This window comes from Embiotoca jacksoni, unplaced genomic scaffold (assembly GCF_022577435.1).
Source record: "Embiotoca jacksoni isolate LCO1_2020_lvr unplaced genomic scaffold, fEmbJac1.0.p SCAF_4, whole genome shotgun sequence".
Taxonomy (NCBI): Eukaryota; Metazoa; Chordata; class Actinopteri; family Embiotocidae; genus Embiotoca; species Embiotoca jacksoni.
In genome coordinates this window covers 7,710,558-7,737,399 of record NW_027185392.1, presented here as the reverse complement: position 1 = coordinate 7,737,399, position 26,842 = coordinate 7,710,558, and the positions used below count along the sequence as shown (strand labels likewise).

Below are 26,842 nucleotides of genomic sequence, written 5' to 3'. Positions count from 1 at the left end.
CAAAGTTCGATTGAAGTGTGTGGACAGAAAGGTCAAGAGGTGACAAATCCTCACCCTCAGGGGGCCATGAAAATCAATAGCAAACATAATCTCGCACGTATTTTGTTGAAACATCTTTCACTGGATGAAAGTGTTAAACAGATGGGCAGACTGACTGACATTATCATACTCGGGCTGCAGCACCAGAGGCTCTGTTGTGACTGTTCACTATAAAAAAAAAAAAAAAGAAGAAAAAAAAAGCCAGGAAGGAAACACTTTATGGCCTATTTCACAAGATGTGAAAGCAATCAATAAAAAGATCTTTGACAGATGCTGAAATACAATTTTAGATTTCTACAATTGCATGACTTTTGTACATGTTAATTGCTGTGCGGCATCATTACAGTATAACTGTAACAACTCAAATTCCACAATGTACTGAAAATGTCATCTTATTAAGAATCTTGTTGCTTCAAGCTGGAACAGCGGATGAAGATTGAGCTGGATGTGGCAGGCGACAGGTGAGGCCAGAGGGATGAGCCTGAGGGACAGACAAGCCCGAGGTAAGAAAGGGAGACCAGGGACAGACATTTTCCCAATAAATTAGAAACCACTGGAATAGCCAATTTGTTATGTTTAAACTTCAATGTGTGAACTATTGAAACAATGTATTTAAGTGGTTTTATGAAACATGTAAAGGTTTCTAAACTGATTTAAATGCAATCACTCCACTGTGCGGGGACGGTTAGAACATAGGTAAAATATACACTATCATTCAATCAAATTCTCAAAAACTTGATGTTATCACAGCTTAAAGCCTGCCGGAGGCTGGTGGCCTGAGGGATTTGTATGGAAAGGGTAGGGTACCTTTTCACAGAAACACTCCAGTCATCCCTTTCTCCAGCAAAGCAGACACACACACAAATACACATAGACAGAAAGACGACAGCCTGGGGACAAACAAAGCACAAGAGGGAAGGGAGGTCGGCAGGAAAACACAAAGAATGAGCCACAGAGCAGCCTAACCACAACACTGTGGGTCTAAGTTTGTATAGTGTTCACTCTTTCTTTGTTATTGTCATCAGAAACTTTTCCTACTCCTTGTCATATACAGTTACAGGTAGAGACCAACCTCATTGTACAATTTGTGGTTGACAAAATGACCCTCAAAACCATCTGATTATACGGCGTACTTTGGAATATTTATCTTTGTCCACTTACTTTTTCAATCTTGAAGGTATTTTTGCAAGAGTGAGTGATTTTTTTTTTTTTTTTTTTAATTAATGGCCTGAAAACAGGCTCTTAGAATCCAAATTACATTTTACTCACTTTAACTCTTTCTCTGTTTCAATGTTCCCTTGTTTCTCTCCCTAAAAAAAAAAAAGAATACAGCAAAACTAACAAAACAGGTGCTTAGCTGGAGTAAAATTGTTATTGAGGTCACCATCACATGACTTAATCTCACTAAAATTGGCTATGACAAAGTTAACTTTTATAGTGTGTGCGTTTCAGGGGCTTTGTGGTCAAACAATGTTGTCCTAATTATAAAACATCTGCAGTTCAACCAAACATGTATTCACAAATTATTTATATTATTATATATATATATATATATATATATATTGTATTATTATTATTAAATTATTATCATACAAAGACAAAGATGTAGCATTAAAAAGGGCTAAAATATCTGAATTACAACTAGGGGCAGAGTCACATGTGATATTAGTTATATTAAGTCAATAATAAACTCTGAAGTTTTTTGCCATAATTTCTGACAACAGTCAAGTCTTTATTGATCATTAGTGGTTCCTTTGGGGACACCAGACAACAGCAACAAAAACAGAGCAGCATAGAAACACTAAATGTACCATAACAAAGGAAACACCCAGGATTAGTCGAATGAAATAAAAACAGTTTAAAAAGATTATCAGCGAAGTTTTAAAGAGCCATGGTGAGGAGCTGAAGCCCCTTTACAGCAGCGAGTTTAGCTTGTCATCACCAACAAAGATCTATTTCTGGCAAGAGTGATTGGCAGAAAACTATGACACACATTGTGAAGTCTTTACTGTGAAACTATCATCTAGGTACATCAATTGATTTTAAGATAAGATTTTATTAATCCCGCAGTGGGGAAATTTTGTAAATTTAGCAGTTATGTTTGTATTCGCTTTAACTGCTCATCTACTTTCACACATTACAGGAGAGGATTGACACGTTTGCATACAGTATCTGTTGGTGGAGAGGAATTTGCATTGTTTTTATTGAAGTTCACAGGAATATTAAAATGCGTTCAAATGTTTTGAACCTGGTAGCAACTGCCTCTATGCACAGTAAATGTCCTAAGTTTTCAAAGCATATATCTACCAATATGTGAATATGTTTGTGCTGTTCAATACTAATGTGCTTTGAGTACGATTTGAAGTGTTCCTCCACTGCAACAATAAACCACAAGTAGTGCAACATCTAAACACATCGCCATGCAATATGTATAACTGATCCACTTGAGCCACACTGAAACATATATTGCTGAGATGTTGAAATCAGAAGTTGGGAAAAAAAACAAAACTGTTATTTCTTCAGCTGTCCACCGGTTGGGTGGAGAGGAGCACCAAGTCTGAGCAGACACCCACACGGTAAGACGTGGGAGGTTTAGGAAGAGTAAGTAGGAAGTCATGCTCACAGGGAGGGAGACAACGGTATGACATAACACTGGGGTCGTTTTCGGATGCTTGGAGGGGCTCCAACACCAGATCTGTGCGTGGGTGTGTATGTATGTATGTGTGTGTGTGTGCCGGTCATGAGTTTTTGATTGAATGACTTGGTTGATTGTACATCACACTCTTTTTTTGTACTGGAAGTAAAAATGTGCTTATTCTGAGTGATCAAACTGATCAAATCAAAATGGTCTAGAAAGAGCGTGTCACCATTGTATCAAAAAAAATACAAAGGTATTCTTTATTCATGCCAGTGTGCTCACACTCTCAGTCATACACATACACTCGCACACACTCAAGAGGTGAAACCCCACGCCAGCCACACTTCATGCACAGTCTTTAGCCAAGGCTGGTGATGTTGGAGCGACCACCAGGGGGTGCTACGATGCGGTGGCCAGACCGACGTGGGACGTTGTCATCAATCTGTGCACCTGAAAAATGAAGACAAAATTCCTTATTAGATTGATATATTTATATTAACTAAGGTGTACTTGGAGAGGTTTTAAATCAAATTGAATTCTAATACAACTGGATATTTACAGTGTCAGGTTCCAAAATTTACTTTTTCTGTTACCTGAAAAGCTGAAGTTGGACTGGTGAAGATTGCGTATTGGTGGTGGTTGGTGAGAGGTGGGTGAAGTTTTAGCTGATGGAGCAGGAGTAATGTATTTGGGGACTGGAACAAAATCATACACAGGGCCGTCATATATCCCACGAGTGACACCCTGCTTGTTCTTTACCTAAAATTCACACAGAAACAAACACCAGCAAACCTGATAGTTATTGTTCAGAAACAAACAGCCTGTAACCTGTTAGTTACCACACCATGGGAGTCATTTGTATCTTGCTTGAGCAAACAATGGAAACAGTATCAGAATTACTGATTATTTCCAATAAAATGTATTATTTTGTCTGTGAAATGTCAGGAAATGGTAAAAAGAAATTACAATCACAAATTCTCTGGTCATGTTTTAAATTGTTTTGTCTGACTATAAGTCCAAAATTCAAAGATATTCAGTCTACTTTCATATAAAACTGAGAAAAGTACCACATCTTCATTTTTCAGCGCATCATTTTTTTCATTAAATTACCTTATTTTCAAAACAGTTCTTATTTTGCTTGCATTAACCAACGAACACTCGATATTCTGACCGAATGGGAAGCAACAGTTTTACCTCTATTACCCTCCCAACACAATAATCCATAAATTGTGCCTCTGCGGACGGCGAATTAGCGCAACCAACTCTCTAGCAGCTCAGTTGATGTGACGTATCTTCTGCTGTATGGAGGATTGTGGGTCAGAACGGCCAGAGTAACGCGCGGGCCTGCATATTGCAAAATACGTCCCAATGTAGTAGGATATCCTGGTATTTTTGGCATATTACATTTAACATATTATGTATTGGTACATAGTGAGTCTTTCTCTTGAATACTAAATAGTACAGTAATATGGATATTGGGACACACAGGAAGTTGTAGCTTCATTAATTTGCCTCCGTTACATAGAGAAAGTAACGTGAGATGTTTACTGCCCATCTAATCTTTCAGGAGCTTTTTTAAATCTCCGATTCATAATACTGCTTTAGAAGCTTTTAAAAATCATTTCTATACTGTTATTTTCATCAGAAACATTTCAATGTCATTGATTCCTGGTGTCTAATCACATCAATTTGTGGTTGCCAAGCACTTAGTGACCATCAAAATCCTCTGATTACACTTTCATCATGATATATGCATAAGGAAAGGTATCTTTGTCTGATTAAAATTTAAATCTTGAAGGTATTTTTGCGAGCTTTTGTGGTTTTTGTCTCCCTGCATGCAAAACATTAAATTACACCCCCCCCCCATCCTTCCCTCCCCCACACACAACTCTCTCTGTGTCTAAATTCCCTTAAAATAACACATTTATAAAATTGCTTCAGAAGTGTTTTTAAACCCATCTGCATACTGTACCTGGTTCCTGAACTTTACACGCTGGTAAGCATAGTTGGGGAAGGGCTTGCGCGGAATAAATCGACCAGTGCCCTGCTGAGTCTGCAGCTTGCCTTCTTCATAAACTATCCGACCTTGACTCAACACGAGCGCTGGGCCTCCGCGGCACTCCAGACCCTCAAAGATGTTATATTCTGAAGCCTGTGCAGAGAGGGAGAAAATACAAGGCAAAGAAAGAAGGAAATGGGGAATCAAACAGAGGCATAAAAGAGAGTTCTTTCATCTCCCTGCTTCCCCTTTAGAGCACAGATACCCCACACTGTCTAGGAGGCCCACTGTGCACTTTGAGCAAGCATTTTATCACAGGGTTTAATAGATGCAGCAAAATGCAGCAGATGAGAATTTGGGGGATGAATAAATAGGAGGGAGCGACCATGTGGATGCAGGGGAATGGGCATCACAGAAGGGGTGAGGGGGGATTATAACCTAAAGCCAGCACCAGTCTGGATTAGGGCTCTTGAGGGTGACAGAAGGGACTGAATACATTAACTACTGTCTGATATTTTCACTGCATTGTGGCACTTTGCTCAAGGCAAATTTTCACCCCTGATGCTACGTCCCTGAATTTAAATGCACCAATTTGTCTGAAGATTTAAAGGGCTAGTTCATCCAAATTTCAAAAAACATGTTTTCTCTTTTACGTATCAGCGGTGTCTTCTATATAATTGTTTTGGTTTAATTTGATTTTATAGCAGATATCAAGGTTTTTACATGGATGTCTATGTGATATGCCATAACAATACAAATGGGGTAAATGAGCTTTATTTGTGGTGCTCAAAGGATTAGAATCATAGTGTGAACATTGTTTTTACTGGAACTACTTTCTATAGTGTTCAGTACCATTTTTGCAATATAAATTTACATGAACTCTCAATAGTTTTTTTTTATTGCAGACCTGGGTAAATTTCAAACCTGAGCAAAAAACACTGAATGGTTACGTATCACTTTTTTTCTAATTTCGATGAACAACCTCTTTAAATTCACTCATTAAACAGCACTTCAGCATCATTTAAACATATAACATTAGTAAAGAGAGCAACATGATATACTGCTCAAAATAAAGGCTTGACTAAATATCAGTCTCACTTAAAAGTAAATTTCTTCATCCCATGTGAACTTCTGCTTGTTTTGTTTTTTTATCCTATTTCACGCTCCACAGTCTCCCATGACTCCCTCCTTCATTTAGCCCCCTACCCACTCCCCACCCCCTCTCTCATCATCTTTCCTTAGCCCCAGCCCTATTTTCTTTTTGTCCTCACCGACTGCTGCAGCTTGGCAGTGATGGTTTTAACGCTGTTGGGGTCCCAGATGACAATGTCAGCATCAGAGCCCACCGCTATCCGGCCCTTACGTGGGTATAGATTGAAGATTTTAGCGGCATTGGTAGATGTAACTGCCACAAACTGGTTCTCATCCATCTTCCCCATGGCCTAAAGACACAAAGACATTTAGAATTAGGCACAAAAAGCACAGCTACACAAAATACACAACACAAAAACTCATTGCTCACCACTGCCCTGTCCCAGACAAAGCCCATTCTCTCCTCGACGCCATTGGTTCCCTCTGGGATCAGGGTGAAGTCCTCTTTACCGATTGCTTTCTGGGAAGTGCTGTAGGCACAGTGAGAGCTGCCCACCACCTGGAGGTCCCCACTGTATCAAGACAACAAAATGATATGAAATCCTCCGTGCACCTTTAAAACTGCAGTGATTCACCAGTTAAATGTTAGTATGGTCCCTGCAGAATTTTTAAATGTCTTGATCTGTTAAATGCAGGGAATTTGGACTATGAGAAAAATGGCTCGAAAATCAGCTAAACACAATATTTGCATTCAGATATTTCTGATGAATTCAAAAGTACATATTTCTACAAATAGCCACCAGGTGTCCTTGTTGAGCATATGAGTTAAAGTACAAGTCATGCAATGGCCAGGAGCACAAAACCAGTCAGCTGAACTAATAAGCATGGTGCAACGCAGCTGCAGTATACATTACAGTATGCACTAACTAGACTGCATAAGGATACTGTGCATTATCAAAAAGCCAGCAACACTTTTACTCACTTCAACTCTTAAAACACAAGAGGCTGAATCAGACTGATAAGGAGCTGTTATCGTCATCATTTCAAACAAAAGCCTTTTTTATTCATTTGTTAATTACAGTGATTACTCTGTGATAGTGAGCTGTGGAATCATCACCCTAATGCCAAGAGAGTGCTTATTATGGAAATAATGGGTCTCCCTGAAAACTGAGAAACTGAAAGAGCACATAAAAATACAGGCTGTCGATTCAGGAGAGGCTCACAGACAACAGCAGTATCACACCACCTGCGTGACGGCATGGACCCGCCTTGAGGAGCAGGAGTTGCAGTCGAAGGGTGGAAGAACAGAGAGAAGGAGGAGGAGGAGGAGGAGGCACTTGGTAGTCAAGGCAACAGATGATGAAGGGTTCTAGTTCCTGTGCTATTTATGGAATCAGGGACAGTCAAAAGTGCAGAGCTAGAAGTTCTGTGCATTGTAGATGTGTGTGTGTGTGTGTGTGTGTGTGTGTGTGTGTGTGTGTGTGTGTGTGTGTGTGTGTGTGTGTGTGTGTGTGTGTGTGTGTGTGTGTGTGTGTGTGTGTGTGTATGTGTGTGTGAGGGCGTGTATGTTGCAGGTGAGAACTGAGGTGGGTTTGGTCTGGGGCTCTTTATCTCCCGATAAAAGGATTACAACTTAATTTACCATTATCAAGTATTCATACTGAATTAAAGTGGTCTCAAATGATTACACAGTCGTTTTATAATGAAGTCTCCCTCACCTTTTTCTCTGCCCTGCTTCTCTTCACACTTGCACCTTCACCTTCTCTCCATCTGTTTTTCTTTTTCACTGAGGCGGCTCTGACATTGTGCATCACACTAACATGTTGTCTGTGGCATGAATACCAAACAAATATTCGAGGGTAAACAGCAACAGTTAGATCCTTGCAGGTGTCTCCTTTGGTGTCATCCAGCTGATTTGCATTTCACTTTGTGCAGAGGTTAGAGCTAAATTAAGCACTTCAGTTGCTCTTACTCTGCATTAATTAGAAAAGTTTTTACGTATTCTGGTGGTTAGGAAACATACTGTAGAAACTTTGGAAGACGCATTAGCATGATAATTTCCTATTGTAAAACAATAGGATGTTACATTAAAAGTGTGTTATTTAATTTACTTGTTCTGTATAATATCCATTCATTTTTGAAAAAAGTTGAGGCGTACCAGGCCAGCAGTGTGTGGAGATGGTCAGGGGTTGTGGGGTCGGGGCTCAAAGGTGGAGAAGTCACATAAGCGGCCGCCTTGGCCCAGTTTTTGCTCCAGTAGTGAGAACCATCAGTGGCCAGGCTAGCTGTAATTGGCTCGCCGAAAATCACCGAACCTGGATGGGATGATAGCAGGACATTCAATTTCAGAAAAGAAACTCTCAATAAACACCGCAAGGATCATTATACGCTGAAGAGTCTGCTAAACAAAACTGAGAAAGCGAGAGACAGTGACCTTTCCTTCGGGCCTGTGTGATTGTGTCAGCTGCGCTCTTGCTCATCACCTTTGTGATGTACACAGGACAGTTCACACGGTTCCCAAGCGTGATGGCTCGGAACACCGCCTCAGCCTCCAACTGCATAGAAAAGAAAAGAAAGAAATGTTAAAACCTGTACGATGACAGAAAAACTGTCAAACAGTGGGGGTGTATTACAATCACCTCTTCAGGACGACTCAGAGGATGGCCTTCGGGGCCAGTGATTCCCATTCCGAGGATTTTTCTTTGTTCCTAAATCACAAATGAGAACAATTTTAGAATTGCCTTTGAACCCTCTAATGTCACTGTCAGCATTACATTCAGTATCTGTCAAGTCATATTTCCGGCCTTCTGATGGTATCTCAGGGCAGTGAAATGATAATCTCATGGCCTGTCACGATATCAAAGAAAACACATATGCACTGTAATCCTTCAATCTGCGTGGAGGTTGGCAGCTCGTGCTGGCTTCATTTCCTGTGCCACTGACAACACTGTCAGCAGCACAGCCAAATTAGGATGGAAACAAGACCTCCACCCCTTTCTCTTGTCTATAAGGGGTTGGTATGGGTTTTCATCACCCATCTCCCTATTTCCATTACAGTTAGGTTCGCAAGTGTGTCATTATCATCCATCAGCCTACCCATTATCATTCATTACTCTGATTTATCTTCACATACATCATGGTTTAATTGTCCCCTTAATCTAGACCATCGTCTCCATGCCGACGACTAATTGTCATCACTGCTGCTGGCATTATTAACACCTTCACCCTCACCACCTTAATCACCATTACATCATCATCATTAGTATTATAACGGCCAATAGTTATGGTGGCCTAAGATAAACCTGTCATCCTCAGCGGCTGCAGCAGCAGCAGTAGCATTAATCCTGTCTTTTTGAGAGCTGGAGAGTTATGTAACAAGGATATCTCTCAGCTGCAGAGGAGGTCGGGGGGAAGTATGAAGGCAGAAGATTGTAGCACATACCTGAGCGATCAGGTCTCCGTTTTCAGCATGAACTAGCACCACAGCGCCCAGCTGCTTCAGGAAGGAGAACACCTCATACAGCTGCAGAGGTGACCAGTAGAAAGAACGAAAGAGAGATTAACCTGAGGAAATTAATTCATTAGAGCAGTGTTAGTGGTTAGTGAAATTAGTGATTATGAAACATACCTGAGAATCTGTCATCTGGTACACATCCTTATAAGCCATGTACACTTGAAAGGAGTTGATACCTGACAACAGTGGAAACAATGAATGACTTCAAGCATTATAAAGATAAATTGTGTGAGCGAAATACAAAAATGGATCAACAACCTCGTCTGATGTACAAACCAATGCGTGTTAATGTCAAGTGATACAACTCGAAATTAATTCTGAAGGAAATTGGACACACAAGCCGCTGCCTTGGCTCAGATGATGCATTATGTTGTAGTTGTCCCAAAAGAAATGTGATTTTTTTTTTTCTTACTTAAGACAGATTACAAGCAAGACTTGTAAACTGCCACCATGGCAGCATCATTATGGGAACAAAGGACCTCCACTGTGTCTTCACTATAAGAGGATTCAGCACTTGGCCAAATTGTTTCTAAGTCTGTCCCAGTTGTTCTTGTGAAATGTATCCAAACGAGGGATTGAAACAAAAAATGACAGCAATGACCACAAACATTGCAGAAATTTTGTAGAAATCTGAAGTACCTTTCTCCTGCACCAGCAGCTCCACCTCATCTTGAACGGTGCCATTCCACTCGGGGATGTCCACATGCAGGGAGTAATCGCAGCACGCCTTTTTATCTGCAGCTTCCTGCCAGTGTTCAAAGGCCTCCAGCAGACTGTCCCCAGGCTGAGCCGTCACATGGTCAACTGAGAGGTGTGAACGGTCAAATGTTAGGATGAAAGGAGAGAAACCATTATTTTAAAATCCCTTAAATGCAGATGTGGGGAACAAGGTGATATGTGCTGCCTCTGTCACTCACTGATCATGGTGGTGCCCCCTGCAAGTGCAGCCTTGGTGCCCTGGAGGAAATCATCAACAGGCTGTATGCCCAGGTAGGACTTCATCAGACAGGTGTTGACATCTATTCCTCCCGGTATTACCATGCGGCCATTGGCCTCGATCACCATTACTCCTCCGGGAACAACCAGATTCTCCCCCACCTGCCTGCCAAGGATCAGACCCACAAAAAGACAAAGGATGGATGACAGGGAAGAGAGAGGCAGTAATGATGTAGAGCAAGAAAATATATGGGTGTGGATGAAAAGGGGTTGAGGAGTTTGAAGGGATGCAAATCAGCATAAAAGAAAGGAAGTGAATTTCAACCGATTGTGAAAATATTTATAATATTGAAATCTGTATTTCATGCCTCTGCAGTTCTTAACATAACCAGCTCTTATAATGTCCTTATATACGCACTTGATGAGCCCATCCTCAATGTAGACATCTGCATAGAAAGACTGGTCGTCATTGACCACTCGCCCGCCTTTGATCAGCAGCCATTCATTCTGCAGGGGAGAAGTACAGAGAGGCAGAGGGAGAGGAGGGTAAGAATTTAGTTCTAACATTTTGATATATTACACAATCAGTTATGCAATCCATGACCTTACAGCAATATTGACACAGCACAGTGTGAAGAGTGGACAGAGATGCATAGCCACATGAGTGCTGTGCATGGTTGGGGTTTCAGAACATCAGCTCTGTTTTGTCTTCCTCTCATTTTTATAAAATTATATGGAATCCATTTTTATGTATAATAAAATACTGAATATTTAGAGGAACTGTTAAAACAAGCACATTTGTATCTGACCACCATGTGTCCACACCCTCTACCACCATGGAGGGTGCCCCAGCAACAGCATTAGGAAGATGTTAGGTCTCCATGGTAACCAGCGATCATCTGTGGTTCCACATGATGACAGCCTGCCAGACTATCAGCATCTTTAGCCAATAAGGATGCTTACAAAAAGGTAGACTGTGCATACAGCTTCTGATGCATGATTTTTGTCTTCACTCTGATAGTGCTCAGTTCTATTAACTGTAGTTGACTTTGGATTAATTTGGCATTTAATATAATAAACAATGCAAAGCAGAAAAAAGGAAGCAGGTTTGCACAAAAGTCTCTCATCTCAGCGTTGTTTTATGTGAGCAATTGTCTCTAGTGCGACTCCTGATTCGACCGTCACGTCAACCAAGTTAATCCCTCTGACAGGCAGCGAGATTACACAACACCAGGCTACTTGACCTGGAGCGAGAATACGCGCTTGATTTGACACAGAGAGGTGTTACCTATCTTCAGGTTGCAGTTTCACAAAGGAGAGGCATGAGAGGACCTTATGCTCTCCGTTCACTAAGAATGTAATCTCCTTTCTGTCGGAATTTACAGCAGGGATTTGCATACAAGAGAGCGTCCCCGGTTCTTGGTCGTTGCTGACCAGGCCGGGTCTCCTACCGTCAGATGGGGGATGCTGTTCTTCCCCCGGTGACCCGTCCCAGACATTTTCTCTCCGTCGCTCTGCCCGCTGGCACTCAACTCAGAAGCAGATTGCAATGACTCCGGCGCCCTGCGCTGCGCTGCGTGCCCCTTTGTTTCCCCCCAGATACGAGTTGGGTATTGTTTACGTGTGTAAGAGAGCGATGAATCCGCCGCCGTGTGGCTGCGTCAGTGACGCATGGAGCGCGCACAGTGAACGACAGGTGACGAGCCAGTGCGTGTGCGCGCGTGATGAAAGCGAGCGTCTGCCCGGTGGCGTTCACGGCGCGGAAAAAGCTGGTCTAGCATGGCGATAAGTGGAGTGTATACACGAGCGCCCTCACACCCCCTACACACACACACACACACACACACACACACACACACACACACACACACACACACACACACACGCACCCAAAAAGCTCACGTGAGAGCACAAAAACAATACAGCGAGGCGATGCTGTCTGTCGCTGTCCACTTCAGCACCACTTCAGCGTGCTTCATTTGCATCTTTTTTTAGAGAATTTTATTTGAGCAAAGATGCAAAAATTGTCAAACTGCAATGCAGCACGAAAGTTCATAATTTATGCAGGCTGTAGCATTTGTCTCAGAATATCAGATCCTGATGGTAAATTAATGAGGCGACCGGCCTTCCAAAATGAAGGCAGCACAACAATGTTGCCCACTAAAAAATAAATCATTTAAATATATAGAGGCTACTTTCAGGTTGTAAAAATTAATAGTTTATGTTTTTCTCCACCAATTGGGGCGTTTTCTGCGGCACTTCATTTCTTACATTTTCTGGGAATAACAGCCATCGAAATATCAGCCCAAAATCCCAGGAGTAAAAACGTCAGTCTTACCTTTCCATTTGGGCTTTCCTTTCTCGATGGATATTTGACTTCAACACCGGTGCGCGCATCGTCTTTCTCCCCTGGTGAGCTGGTCAGTGACCCCTCACGAACCTCGCTGGACGTCTTACTGACGGGATCACCGGTGTCCAACACCCGCTCCTGGCTTCCACTTCTCGGGGTGCGGCTCCCTTTCCTCCCCACCGCATAGTTATCGAAGTCTATGGTCTTGCTATCAAACGCCCCCTCCACGGAGCTGAACATCCCGTAAGATTTCCGCTTGTTCGGCCCGGTGGTGATCGGTCCCGCCAGGTAGACCGGGAGCTCATCCTCCCGGTTCCACTCTCTCCTGCAGTCAGACATTGTGGCTTCCACAGGAGACTCAGACTTCCCCCAATCTGAAAGGATGGAGACAGCTTTGCTTGTTTTAGCCTAACCGGGTCACAGTCACGCCTCCTCAGGCTGGCGCACTCATTCGATGCTGAACTGTAAAAAGCGGCGATACCTTCCTCTTCATACACACATATGATGCAGTGTTCCACTTCTGATGCGACTGGTGGCGTGTGAACTAGTTTTCAAGTGAATCATTGGTGCTGCAAGAATTAGTGATCACACCTATCACACACATTAATGAAACGAGAACAAGTGTGTGTTGTGGCCTTTGCCTGCCTCTTTGTCTGCCCCTCTTTCTCTTGTCTTTACATGTGGGGGGGGGGGGGGGGCTGTGCGTGAGCTGATCACGCCATCAGCGGATTAAACCAGCATGTGTCATCTTTTAACCCACATCTGGGGGGGCGGGGGCTGCATGAAAATAGCCCATGTGCCTCCTGGGTTGAGAGGATGCCTTTATTGCAGGACACTTGAATGAGCGCTGATTGTCAGGCGAGACTCCTGCAGACTCCTGAAAGAGCTTTCAGTTCCACTGGGCTGAACCGATTGACTGAACCTCCACACGGTGCTCAGGGCATGTTTGCTGATGTGCACCAATGCTGAGGACGAAAAGCTAGTTCTAGGCATCAACATATTCTCCTTCAAATAGTTCATGGGGATTCTGGGAAAGGTCAAGAGAGAGAGAGAGAGAAGCTGTGAGCTGTTGTATTTCAGTACTGAAGCAGGTGGACAGCTCCCACAGGGTACGCGCATCAGGCATGAAGCACAGCAACAACACGAGCTCTAAATATATAAACCACATGTATGGAAGATATGTTCAGAGTACGCTACTGCACGTTATTAATATTATTATTATTATCGTCATCATTATTAGGTTACGTAACAAAAATAAGAAGAAGAACAAATCATGATGATGAAATGCATAAATTGATGTAGGGTACATCATTGACTCCCGTTTCGGACTATTAAAAGTAATCTAATCACTGTAAAATGATGCGTAAAAAAAAAAAAAGAAGAAGAAATACAACACAGAAAGGCCTGGTAGATCTATGATGATGAACCACTTTGAAAGGTGAACATCGTCTTTTATCATACAAATATAAAGCAGTTATTCTAATAAAACTGTTGCCCACATGCAATATAGGCTACATGTTGCTAATAGATGAGAGCGGCTTCAATTTGCTTTGTGGTTAACATTCAGGAATTCATCATACGTCATGGTTTCATACAAATGGATCACTTAATATGATTTGCGCCCTTATTATAGTATCACTTTATTATTAGACCACGTCCCTTTCCCCACATCTCATAGGCCAGTCGTGTTGTTGCCTGGTGTCATATGGGAGAGAGATACACTCGATTAAGTATCGGCCTACATTTGACCTGGAACCCCGTAATCTACTTAAATAGAGAGACCACTGTGGTTGCAGCTAAAATAACGGCACATGGAGTGTGCACTGGATAGATTTGACTGACTATTTCAAAGCTGTAGATTTGATTTGTTTTAGTTTTTTGTTTTTTTTAATACTACGTGGGACTGGATTCTGTACATTTTTAAATAGGTGACACAACTTGTGAGAATCCTTCGCAATACCGATCTCAGGTTTGCAAAGCAAGTATGAGCCAATAACCAACCAGGTGAGTCGGTCTTTTGAAGGACATTTAGTGTTCCCTATAACGGAGAGCCTATTTTAGGAGGGCGGGCCATAAAGTTATGGTGTTGTTTATAGACTAGAGTTTGACGGCAACAAATGTGCGTCTCTGGTTTCGCGGGGCTGTTAGGGACGGGTTGGTTGAACTCCAACATGGAGTCCACATGCAGCTTTTAAATTCGGGAGGATTGCTGTCTCGTATCCTGACGATATCTGCGCATTTCGTTTGCAAGTAATGTCTCTTTATAATTATTAGGCCTATTGTTGTTGTTTTTTTACCGTGTGCATTCTTGGTGGCAGTGTTGGGAATTTACTTGGCATGGAGTTTGTTAATGGTTACCGTGTGGACTCACGCAGTGTCTGTGTGGGCAGGACGAGAGAAACTCGATAGAGTTCTTATGCGATGCTATTATACTGAATAATTACAGAGTTCCCGAAATTTTTCAATTTTCTAGATTTTTATTTTACACCAAATTTTTCTGTCGAAGTTTGATTATCAATAACTGCTCCTGTGCCAGAGCTTATTTACCTCCTGTTTGTTTAATTGCATGCTATTGAAAAGTTATTAATGATCCTGTTTCGTATTTCACAATGTTAGTTCTCTTTTTATAGATCAGGGTTTCAGTCATATTTGTTTCCCTGTCAAAACCATCTCCTGCCAAAGGGAAGGTGTCATATTTTAAGTGTAAAATATCTGGAGGAAGACTCCAGACTCCTGACTGAGTTCAGAGAGTTTAATGCCCAGCTGTCTTCACTTAGCCATGACTCACTATTTGAAATTACGATTATTTTACATAGTGGTTGTTGTTAGCTGACATGACTCTCACCCTTTTTCATTTCAGGAAAGATGGAGAAGGATTTGCCATCAACACCCGTTGCTGTAAACACTCAGGGGTCAAACCCTGACCTGGATGGACCTCCTTGTCCCTCCCCAACACAAATTCCTCCGTCGCCTATCTCCAATAACATCTCTGCTGCTTCCTCTCAGCACAACAGATCTTATTCAGAGGGCGTACAACGCTCTCATTCTTCTCCATTATTAACAAATAACATCTCTAAACTGATGGATTCCCCTCCTTCTTTAGATAAATCAAAGCCCTTATCTGCTATTGCATCCTCTAACCTCACATCTAAAGCCAAGTTACCTGCTCCAAACAAAGCACCACTGGCTATTTCTCCCAAATGCTCCACCCCTCAAATCTCCAAACCTTCACCCTTTTCCAAGCTCACATCTGCCTCCTCTGGCTTGGCGCAAAAACCTCCGTTAGATTCTTCCTCCACTACTGCTTCCCCTACAGCCTCTGCAGCTTCTTCCCCCACCCCGACGAAATGCACTTTTGCTTCCATGGCCAAGCGTGTGATAATACAGGAAAGACTTAGAAAAGCAGACGAAGAAGAGGCCAATGATGATGAGGAGGGTAAGAATGTCATTTTGAGTTTGGGATCAAATGTCACATTGTGAGTTTTGATGACACAGAGTCAGACCACGAATCCACGAGGTGATAAGCCTCTTGCTATGTTTTGAAATGTCTTTCCGTGTGCAGCAGAGTAACCCTGACCGTGATGAACATCACTCTTGGGCAGAATAGAGAATCCCTTTCGATAACTTTTTTTCCTCATTTAAATCCTCTGTTGTAAAAGATTTTGTGAAGCATTCTTGCATCAAAAGTGCTTTACACAAATTTTGCAATTAATGAAACAAACAGAGCAAATAATATGAACGATGTATGATGTTATTATTAATTGGTAACACATTTAGATTCTTGCTTGTGTAGTCATTTTTACTACTGTGTTTTTTATAAAGAATTTTTTTAGGAGAGGAAAAAACAAATCCTCTGCAAACAATGCATTATTACTGTGTGAATGGCAGGTGAGAAGTAGTGAATATGCTGACGTACAGTTTGTCAGCTTGCAACACATACAGACTTAGCCAGTCTGTCACTGAAATGCCTCATCAACTACGAATGGATTGCCATAATTTTGTAACCTAAGCTGCAGTTTGACATGTATGGGTCTTACTTGAAATGTCTCGGCAACTATTGCGTGGGTTGGCATTAAATCTGTTACAGATATCGATAGTGCGCAGTTGAGAAATCTTTGTGACTTGGGTGATATCTGACAATTCAGCACTGACTTTAGGTTCGCATTTTTTGATGAAATGTTTCAACAATTATTGGCTGGATTTTCATGGAATTCGATGCACAAATTCAAGTCCCCCTCTGAAATGTAAAATCATAGTTCGTCCTTGGAGGGAGTTTTTATTAGGCATCATGATCAGGTCCAAATATCATTTGTCAAGTATAGTAATTTATGGGGACTAAATACCTGTTAAAAAAAACAACAACATTCCCATTAGTCTTTCATGTACCCTGTGTTTTGTGTTACTTAGCAAATGTTAGCATGCAAACATGGCATGAAACCTGCTAATCTAGATCAAACTACACATGACCTGCTATCTTACAGGCTGTTAGTCTTGGTGTATCTGAACATGTGTGAGCTCCTTTGCTCTGTTATTACATAAATGCTAATGTCTTTTTCTGTAAATTCCTCAGAGAAAATGATACTGACACACATTTAAACTGTATGATATTTTACTGATATTATATTTCAGAGCTGCTGGAAAAACAACAACAGTGAAATATTGCTGTGCATGAGAAGTCATAACATTTTAAATAGAGGCTACAGATGAAGAATCTGAGCCCCTTTGCTTAAAGGACACTGGGAAGACAGTTAACAGTTACTAAACTTTATGCAAAAAGATGGGCACGGTGTTGCTGGAGCTCCGGGGTCGTGTCGCAGAATATCTTTGTCGGCAGACAGATGCAGACATGTTTAAAATGTTCAAGTTATAAGATGTATGTCACGTGGGATTTATCGTCACTAATGTTTAAATACAATACGTTTCAAAGTTAGCAGTAAGTCAATGCTCCTGTAATAAAGTGAGGATATTTAAAGAGAAGTTTTTGATTGACTAAAATTAAACTGTATGGTAAAGGCATCTTCTCTTGTCTCCTCTCCTTCAGATGAAGACACAGAGGAAGATTTGTCTGTGGAGCAGATGGAGGAGAAGGCCAAAGCTGGTGATGCCAGGGCTCAGACCCGGGTGAGTTAAAGTACCCAGACTGGCACTTGGCATTGTTTTCAGTCCTGCTTGTTGACACCAAGTCTGGATGTGAGTGTGTTTCTATTTCTGGCCATTTGGAAGATGATCCCAGGATTTCAGTGTAATACACCAGTACACTCACACTAACAAATCATTAAAAGGACTGTGACAGGGTATTGCAGCATGTACTAAATTTGTTCAAGTAATAATGAAAGACTCACATTCTTTACCCCTCATCGACTGCCAGCACTTACAAATACAAGGAAGGAGTTGGAGGGGAATCATTTAATAACCACCAGCTCTGAAAGGGTAAATTCCTCAGTCTACTCACATGGCCTCAACTTTCTCATGCTGTATGTCATGTACATGTATTTGCAGATGCCCATCACCTAAATAAGGACAGGGTGTGTGTGGAAGTGAACACGTCAAAGCACGTCACCACATCAGTGCAGTTGTTGGATACATGCAGTGAGGAATGGGTCAGGCACCCCACCGATGTCTGATGTTTCAATGGACAAGCTATACATTGTAACAGACATGCTACACTTCTGTGTTTATTGCTGTATAAATGTAATCCATTCTGTTTACTTAATTTTTTGATGCTCTGGCAGCTCGTTTAAAATTCATGCCAGTGAAGCAGGTTTATGAGATTATTGTTGGTAATTTATACACAGGATTACAATAATGCAGAACCACTTCAAATGAACACTCATCTCATCCTCTACAACCGAACACATTTGAGAATAACTGAAGGAAGTTATGAAATGACAGTTAAGATTAGAAAACAGACACTTGATATGGCAGCTGGGCCTCTGCTCCAAGAGACACTGACGGCCACAGGAACAGGGAATTATGGGACTTGCAGTCATCTGTCAGTGCGTTATAGGAGTTTTACTGTGAACTGTTTTGACTGGAACAACTTTCTACTGAAGAAGGAGTTCCTATAGTCCAGTTAGAAAAAGTAATGTTTCTGGAAATAGATATTACTGTTGAAATAAATGTTTCAACACTGTGAACACTGCAACTAAATATGAAATTGTATTGAGGTGAAGGCAGAAACCTCAACTATGGTGAGCTCAACATTTCAGCAAATCAAATCAAAACGACCTACACTGGCAGATCTTGTATTTATTTATATGCAAGTGAGCATAAAGCAACTTTTATCATCAATATAATCACATCAAGTACCCTAATACTATTTATAAACTAATTATTTGGGTTAATGTGATAATTCATTGATTATTTTGAAGGATTTTCATGCATTTGTTTTTTGTTATATCCCATTTCTAATGCTTGCAGTAAATTTAAAGTAAACTTAATGTCTGATTATACTTTAGATAGTTAGACCAAGGCCACTCCAACTAAATTAATCTACCCCTTTTTGCCTCTCTATGGTGTTGTTTCAGATGGGTCAGCACTACTTGATTCTTGCAGAAGAGAAGGATGCAGAATTAAATAATAGCATGGCTGTTAATTGGCTGATTAAAGCAGCTAAACAGGGAAGAAAGGGTGCAGCGAGGGTACTGCAGCACTGCTGGATCCAGAAAAAAGGTTAATGTTGCAGAATTCATGACATGCATGTGTGAGTTTGTGTCTTCATGTTTGTAGTTCCCTAACTGGTGTATCGTCTTGTACAAGGAATCACTCCAGAGAATGAGGCTGAAGTGCGCAAGTTGTCGACAGAGAGTAAGTTCGAGCTGGCAGTACGCAAAGCAGCCATGATGATGTACTGGAAGCTCAACCCTGACAGGAAGAACAAGGTGGCTGTTTCTGAGATGCTGGAAAATGTCAGCCAGGTCAACGCAATGCCGGGTAGGAGGCATGCCCACACAATGATGTATATGAGGATAAAGACACCATCAACACCACACCAAGTAGTTTTCACACTGTGACAACTCTCCTGTCTGGTGTTTGACAGGCCACCCAGAATGCTGCAGAAAGCAATATGATATCTACTATTGCTGTTAAATATAACACATATTACCATTTGTGATTTCAGTGTTTGCAGCTGTCACAGTGAACAGTATCCCATTACGAGCAGACATAGGGGAAGGTTTGCAACTCACTGGTGCTGTGGTTGTTCCTCACCAACAGGTGGCACTCCAAGCAGGATTGCTGGCCCAACTTCAGGCCAGACCCAGAAAGTGTTGGAGAACATGGTCAGCAATGAATGTAGGTATCCTGTTAAGAGAGAAACAGAAAAATGTGTGTATTCTTTTGTATAACTGCCCTTTTTGTGTCCTCTTAGCCAGACAGTTGGTGGACCTGGATGACTTTGTTGAGATGACTAAAAAGTATGCACAAGGTATTGTCTCTTCTTCCCCCCAAAACGACAGCCAGGTCACGGTCAAAACCAAAAGCCCTGCGCCTCATGACAATGATGACGAGGTAAAAAGATCCAACCAGCAACAGTAGTTATAATGTGTCATCATAAGGATACGGTCATGTATTTTCTCCGTTTCAATTATTTGATTTGGTGCATATGTTGCTCTGATCGTGTTTTAAAGCACAAGACTGAGTTAGTCCCATCAGGATACAAGAGGCCCCACAGAAGTTCTTGGAGTTTTGGCCGAAGTGGGATAATGCTGGACTCCCAGCAGACCGGTGCCATTAAAAAGGCCATGGACATGCAATCACGCCTATTGGTATCCTTGTTTGATCTCGTTCATTGTGTTTTTACGTATTAAATTAATCAGATGAATGTCATTTGTTCTAGTTTTTTTTTTTTTTAATTCATTTTTAACTTTTTGTACACTCATGTCCACCTTTGTGTCTTTCTCTCTTCACCTCAGATGCTGCAGTACCCACTGCATGCAGTTGTTGAGATGAAGGAGCACCTTGTCGACTGGGCATCGCGGGCCGGTGTCCAGTGGCTGAGCACAGTTATCCCTACTCAGCACGTCAACGCTCTCATTTTCTTCTTCATCATCAGCAACCTGACAGTTGACTTGTTTGCTTTTGTTATTCCTCTGGTGGTGTTCTACCTCTCCTTCATCTCCATGATAATCTGCACTCTGCGTGTTTTGCAGAGCAGCAAGGTCAACTTTTGTTGTTGTTCTTTAGTCATTTTTCCCAGCATGAATATTATGGCCAGAACATACTAAAGTACATTCATTATTCAGTTCACAATACATTAAGTTATATTTACTTAATTTTTTTAAAATACAATTTATGCCAGTAAAGCAAGTTGCCAAACTCAGTTTGGTGGTGTTTCAGTTTATTTATATGGGTTCTTAAGTCACATTTGCTAAATTATCGATGAAGGTTCTTTAGTTATGACATTGTATAGAATTTATAAAACCTAAATAAACTCTTCTATGAAATGTAAATTTGTAACCGCGACCACAATATGTGTCCGAATATACACCAATCCACCATAATATTAAAACTACTGACAGATGGAGCATTAAGAGAACAACCTTGCAATATATCCTTCCTTCATAAGGATTTCATGTACAGTTGTTATTCAGTCTGATTGAGATTGTTGTGATTTATTTAAATGGTTATTTTGGAGACTGTAATTAATGGTGCTGTTGAACTGTACTGGGCTATACTGAGTGGGTTCCTAATATGTTTTCATGTCAGTGAATTAGGTTAACAAAATATTAGATATTAAATGTTAAAACATCTGAACATTATAATTCTTAGGAAGGGAGGATTTATTGCTGGGCCCTTGACTTAATGTTTCACCTGTCAGTGGTTTTAATTATATGGATGTGAGGCTTCAGTTTAGTTTAGTTTTGGAAATACACAGATAAGCCATATAATTAAAACCCAGCCGTAATCGTAAAAGTCAAGTAATGTTGTACAGAGGCCATTAGATATTGATTATGTGCATATGACATAACTATAACATAGTCTCCAAATAGGTTGTGATTAGTGGATGTTGAAATGCTGCATATTCTGCATTTAGAGTTTGTTTTCAAAAATCCAACTTATTTAGGGCTATATTTCTCTGCAATGCCTTAATTCCTTTAATTTAACAACCGTTTCCTTTTCCTAGACTTGGGAGAACTTCAAAGCTTTCACATCTCTGCTGACACGTTTTGAACCCGGCCTTGATGTAGAGCAAGCAGAGACAAACTTTGGCTGGAACAACCTCGAACCATACCTCTATTTTATCCTCTCCGTCTTCTTCGTCATTTTCTCCTTCCCTGTTGCTGACAAGAGTTGGATCCCCTGCTCTGAGCTCTCCACTGTGGCCATCTTCTTTACTGCTGTCAGCTACCACAGCCTTAGCCCAACTGCTGCAACATATGCACGCCGGGCAATGGTCATAGAGGTGGATAACATGAGCAATTCAATGATTAAAATCACTGTTTTGCATGTCGGTATTGTAAACTGCAAATTTCATTGCATATTTTGCATTATGACCATCACAACTACAATCTTATACCGCATTAAGCTTGTAATATAATTTTTCTAATTTTCAAGAAGCCGTCATTCATTCACTGCTGTTCATTCATTTCAGCTGTTTTAAAATCAAGTTACAAAGAGGTTTGTTTGAAATGAATTTTACTTGAAAACATGCAGCATTATAGTATTTTTAATGTGACACAAATACAGCAGAGAAATCTTTTCTCACCTGAAATCCAGATATTACTTGATTCTGAAACAAAAGCAGCACTCTCAAAGTTAATCTAGTTTATCTATGTACTTGTTTCCATCCAGGTAGGTTCATCTCTGTGTTGCCTGACCCAGTTCCTGCCAGAGGACAAGACGGTGCTTCGTTTCCTGGGACGTACATTCACCACACTGCCACTTGGAGAGTCTGTGGTGCTTAAGCTCAGTCTCCCCTGCCTGCTGTATGTTTACCTCTTCTACCTGTTCTTCAGGTGAGCAGAATTTGGACTGTCGGACATACAGTATTGGTCATTTGCCTCACAATAAGTCTTAACTTGTTTTTTTTACTCCTGTCTGCCTTGTTGATTTATCTTTCTACACCGAAAATGACAGTTTCGGTCCCTGTGTTGTGACAAAAACACTTAAAAGTGATCCCAGAAATTTGTTTCCTTCCTCTGTCTTTCTTTCTCCTACCTTAGCATGGCAAGGATGCGTGGTTTCCGGGGGACGTACTGCTTCCTGGTCCCATACCTCGTGTGCTTCATGTGGTGTGAGTTTTCAGTGGTACTCCTCCAGAATTCCTCTGCTGTGGGTTTAATCCGTACATGTGTGGCCTACTTTCTCTTCCTGTTTGCGCTGCCTGTTCTGGCATTTGGCCTTGCCACCATGCTCTTCATCCAGCTCTTCAAGTGGTTCCTGGAGCTGGAACTGACAAAGGTGATTGTGACCCTGGTCGTATGCGCGATCCCTGTCACACTACGGCTCTGGACACGGTTCAGCATGTCTATTCTTGATGTCGTCCGTTCGTTGACACACCGTGGCCCCGTCAAACTCATCTTACTGTGTATCTCCATGGTGATCCTGCTCTTCTCAATCTATGTGTACCATGCAGAGGGACAGAAGGTGTACAACTCCAACCTGACTTGGAGCCAGTACAGCCAGAGCTGCGGGCCCCCTGCTTGGGAAACCAAAGGCATGGCCCAGACACAGATCTTCTGTAGCCACCTGCATGGACACAGAGTCACCTGGGCCGGGCGTTTCAAGCATGTCCGTGTGGCCGAGACAGAGAACGGGGCACAGTCTGTCATCAACATGTTGCCCGTGTTCATGGGAGACTGGCTGCGCTGCTTGTACGGTGAAACGTATCCCAAATGTGAGCCAAAGAATGTCACAGTTTCAAACTTAACAGCTGCAGGTGCAGCAGCCAGTTCTGCATCCGCTACTGTTTCACTGCCTTTGCTGCTTCGAATGCAAGAAGAGGAAGAGTTGTGTCAGATCAAGGTTTTGGCCAAACACACCTGCCATATCAAGCGCTTTGACAGCCACCGATTTGAGGTGACAGTGGTGATGAGCCGGGATGGAAGTGGACAGACAGAAGACGTAGCCACAGATGTAATCCTAATGGCCAGCCATGAGTTCAGACAAGTTCTGCTAAATTTGAACCCCGGTAATATGGTGGAGTTCAGCACCAAGCTGGAGGGACGTCTCGGAACCAGAGCTCCGGCCTTTGAGTTGAAGGCTATCCACTGTCTGGACTGTGTTTCTTCACTTCTGACTGGAGGGAGGCAGGTGAAGATTGAGAGAGACTGGAGACGTACCACAATGAGAGCCCTAAAGTTTGCATTTGATTTTTTCTTTTCTCCGTTCATGTCAGCCAAAATCACTGCTTGAGAAAAAAAATATGACAGGTAAGCAAAAGTAAAAATGACTTACTTCAAACTCTTCAGGATGTTAGCCTTTTTAAAAAAAAATTATGTAATATTCATAATGTAACAGAAAATTGTTTACAGATTGATCTAATGTGGATCTGCAGCTGTTATTTCAACAAGCTAATAGCCTCTCAAAAATTATTCTATATTTTTGATTGTACTTCCTGTTAGTGCATGTGTTTACACATATTTTACTATTTCACTTCATGTACAGCAGATCAAGAATGGTCAGATCCCTTTTTGCCTATTTTTACCCAGAGCCAAGCTTACAAAAAGTTATTCATTTCAATTTCCAGTACTGCTATGATGAACTGGATGAAAGCCTGTAATTTGATGGTGCTAAATTACTGCATATACAGGGAAACTAATGCTTGGGTGCTGTGACCCCTTCTGAACACTTGTTGATACTATACATTTGTTTAAAAAATATATTACCAGAGTGACATTTATCTTTGCCCGAACTACCTCAGCGCCTCAACTCCAAGTTCCCTCCTGATGTCCGAGCAACTTACCCGATCTCTAAGGCTGAGCCCGGCCACCCTACGGAGGAAACTCATTTCGACCGCTTGTAGCCGCGACCTCCTTCTTTCGGTCACAACCCAGAGCTCGTGACCATAGGTGAGGGTCAGCTGAGGTGGTTCGGGCATCTGATCAGGATCCTCCTGGGCGCCTCCTTCTGGAGGTTTTCTGGGCATGCCCAACTGGCAGGAGACCCCGGGGAAGACCCAGGACACGCTGGAAGGATTATATCTCCCGGCTGGCCTAGGAACTCCTCGGGATCCCCCGGGATGAGCTGGAAAATGTTGCAGGGGAGAGGGAAGTCTGGGTCAGCTTGCTTGGCCTGCTGCCACCGCGAACCCGATCCCGGATAAGAGGATGATGATCGATGGATGGATGGATGGATGGAAATTTATTTTTGATAGAGCAGCAGAGATACTGTCTAGGATTTTCTTGTGTTTGGTGAATATGTTTGCATGCACAGTCTGTTTTTACATTAGTGCATTTTTAATATGTACCTCCAGTATAACATAAATTGCGTGGCAGAATATTCTGTATGTTTCTGGCTTGCTCAGCATTTTGTTGCTTTGTGGTCTTAAATATTTCTGGTCTTAATCTTATTTTTTTATTGTGAATCTTAGGTTACAATGCACATAGAAGTGTTTCTGGAAAGCTAACATAAAACATAAAATAATTTATAGTTTTACAGATTTGCAAACTTTTCAAGTTATAGTTTAATTGTTTGTATTACATAAGCTCGCATCAAAATACCACATCGAGGATGCGATGGCCCATGATAGGTCTTACTATCTATGTTTATATCAATCTAATTTTAACTAGAGGTCCATTTCTGGGTGTAATTTTCTTTAAACATAAATCACTAGTTCTTGCATGAAGTTTTATTTTTCTAACAAAACATTCTAGTGTGTTCATTCCATAGAAAGAGAGAGAGAGAGAGCATCAGTAGTGGGAATTTTTGGAATTGAAATTATGTTGCATTTAGATTGCTTGGATGTCATGCTAGTTTAGAGACGTTCTTGTTATCAAAACACTAAATGTCAAAGTAAAAACCATGTATCTGAAAACATGGTGATTTTGAATTTTTTTTAGACAAGGATAGATATTGAAAGAGGAAAATTCTTTGATAATTCTTCAAAAAATAATCAGAGATTAAAGTCTAATTATCTGAAAAATGCTTTATAAGAAAGCTTCTTTACCTGTAAACAAAAACTGCAATTTCAAATTACTTCTGAATGAGAACTGCTGTTATTAAGCCTGTATACTCTGAATATGAGTGCCTTTTTATCTTTTGTTGGAGTTACCGGGGTTGCCAATTATCATTAAAGTGCTTGATTTTGGAAAAAAAAAATCCCTTGTAAAAAGATTTTTTTCAAACAGAGTTTAATAGTGATGAGAAAAAAGGTGGTCTATTAAATGTGGACAGACAGACAGACATAAAAAGATCCAATGTGCTTGTCAGATTTTATATTATTTTATTAATGCACATTCATTTCATTCACCTCATTTGAGTTATGTTTTTGTACTGTTAGATTTGTCTTCTTTTCTTCTTTTTTTAAGTATGATAGATATACACGCTAATAGCTTTGAGTAATGGCAACATGCTGCTGCTGCTGTGCTCCTGGACACAAATCCTCTATCTGTTTGCATGTGGTGGTGGTTATGATGCGATTACAACTGACTTGTTCTACACTACGGTTCACCACTGGAGGGCTGAGCCCCGGAGCTTGTATGATGCTTTAGGTGGCCTGTAAACCATTTTGTGGTGGGTGGATTTTGCTGTGATGTACATTTTGTTAAGTCCAATTAATGCAAGATTGTGTCTGCATCCAACAACACGAGCTGACAGTGTAGAACAAAACATATACAGCTATAAGAAAACTCCCTTGGCTGTTAACATAAATGTCTTTAAACAGTGATTTTGAAACCAAAAGAGGAGAAAAGTGAGGTGAGCACAAACAAGTGGAACAGATACGACGTTTCCTCTTTTCTCTGGGTCTAAGATTTACACAGTGAACTATTGTTGATCCAATAGATTTCAGATTTTGAAAAAGTGCAAAGGGACTTGATATGTTCCAACTCTGCACGGATTCTATTCTCCACCTACACACCCAGACCACTTACAACAATCCCATCAGGGCCAAGGTCACTTAAAAACAAATCATGTCACACTATTCAGTCCAACACAGACATCACCCTATTGCTGTACATCCTAGGCTTTCAGTGTCGCACCCCAGAGTAGCATGTGGCACTGTGAGGTATACGGTATAATGACATTATGAGCCTGTGGTATGATAAATTCACATGAAATTATTGTTTCGATGTTAGACACATTTCAGTAATGTACATAATGAGCTATTGCACT

The 26,842-nt window shown here is 41.3% G+C and overlaps 2 protein-coding genes across 6 annotated transcripts; one reads left to right on the top strand and one right to left on the bottom strand.

The window, feature by feature from the left end:
* Nucleotides 1-1,719: 1,719 nt before the first annotated feature.
* On the bottom strand, nucleotides 1,720-13,174 carry crmp1 (collapsin response mediator protein 1). 2 transcript variants are annotated; one of them, XM_069167108.1, is made up of 14 exons: nucleotides 12,557-13,174; nucleotides 10,637-10,725; nucleotides 10,200-10,384; nucleotides 9,922-10,086; nucleotides 9,397-9,458; nucleotides 9,211-9,291; nucleotides 8,408-8,476; nucleotides 8,203-8,323; nucleotides 7,927-8,083; nucleotides 6,199-6,340; nucleotides 5,948-6,118; nucleotides 4,650-4,829; nucleotides 3,271-3,436; nucleotides 1,720-3,127 (listed from the first exon to the last, which is right to left on the bottom strand). In XM_069167108.1, the coding sequence occupies exons 1-14, from the start codon at nucleotides 12,905-12,907 to the stop codon at nucleotides 3,036-3,038; spliced, it is 2,031 nt and encodes a 676-aa protein (XP_069023209.1). In that variant the 5' UTR covers nucleotides 12,908-13,174; the 3' UTR covers nucleotides 1,720-3,035. The 2 variants fall into 2 exon arrangements, with proteins under 2 accessions (XP_069023209.1, XP_069023210.1); XM_069167109.1 differs by lacking the exon at nucleotides 12,557-13,174 and adding an exon at nucleotides 11,670-11,897.
* Nucleotides 13,175-14,312: 1,138 nt separating this feature from the next.
* On the top strand, nucleotides 14,313-25,828 carry wfs1a (Wolfram syndrome 1a (wolframin)). Of its 4 annotated transcripts, none has more exons than XM_069168449.1 (13): nucleotides 14,701-14,818; nucleotides 15,429-16,004; nucleotides 17,610-17,689; nucleotides 19,096-19,240; nucleotides 19,328-19,501; nucleotides 19,784-19,861; nucleotides 19,938-20,077; nucleotides 20,197-20,334; nucleotides 20,482-20,727; nucleotides 21,693-21,971; nucleotides 22,361-22,524; nucleotides 22,732-23,940; nucleotides 24,432-25,828. In XM_069168449.1, the coding sequence occupies exons 2-12, from the start codon at nucleotides 15,434-15,436 to the stop codon at nucleotides 23,921-23,923; spliced, it is 3,207 nt and encodes a 1,068-aa protein (XP_069024550.1). In that variant the 5' UTR covers nucleotides 14,701-14,818; nucleotides 15,429-15,433; the 3' UTR covers nucleotides 23,924-23,940; nucleotides 24,432-25,828. The 4 variants fall into 4 exon arrangements, with proteins under 4 accessions (XP_069024548.1, XP_069024550.1, XP_069024549.1 ...); XM_069168448.1 differs by having other exon boundaries at nucleotides 24,400-25,828; XM_069168447.1 differs by lacking the exon at nucleotides 14,701-14,818 and adding an exon at nucleotides 14,313-14,572 and having other exon boundaries at nucleotides 22,732-25,828.
* The last annotated feature ends 1,014 nt before the right edge of the window (nucleotides 25,829-26,842 follow it).

Bases quoted from the DNA above. Each gene is read 5' to 3' on its own strand.
- crmp1 (XM_069167108.1), bottom strand. From the start codon at position 12,907: ATGTCTGACTGCAGGAGAGAGTGGAACCGGGAGGATGAGCTCCCGGTC. The intron at 10,087-10,199 runs GTGAGTGACAGA...CACACCTCTCAG, and splicing joins AGGGGGCACCACCATGATCA to TTGACCATGTGACGGCTCAG. The intron at 8,324-8,407 runs GTGATTGTAATA...TTTTCTATGCAG, and splicing joins CTCTGAGTCGTCCTGAAGAG to TTGGAGGCTGAGGCGGTGTT.
- wfs1a (XM_069168447.1), top strand. From the start codon at position 15,434: ATGGAGAAGGATTTGCCATCAACACCCGTTGCTGTAAACACTCAGGGG. The intron at 20,335-20,481 runs GTATCCTTGTTT...TCTTCACCTCAG, and splicing joins ACATGCAATCACGCCTATTG to ATGCTGCAGTACCCACTGCA. The intron at 20,728-21,692 runs GTCAACTTTTGT...TCCTTTTCCTAG, and splicing joins GTGTTTTGCAGAGCAGCAAG to ACTTGGGAGAACTTCAAAGC.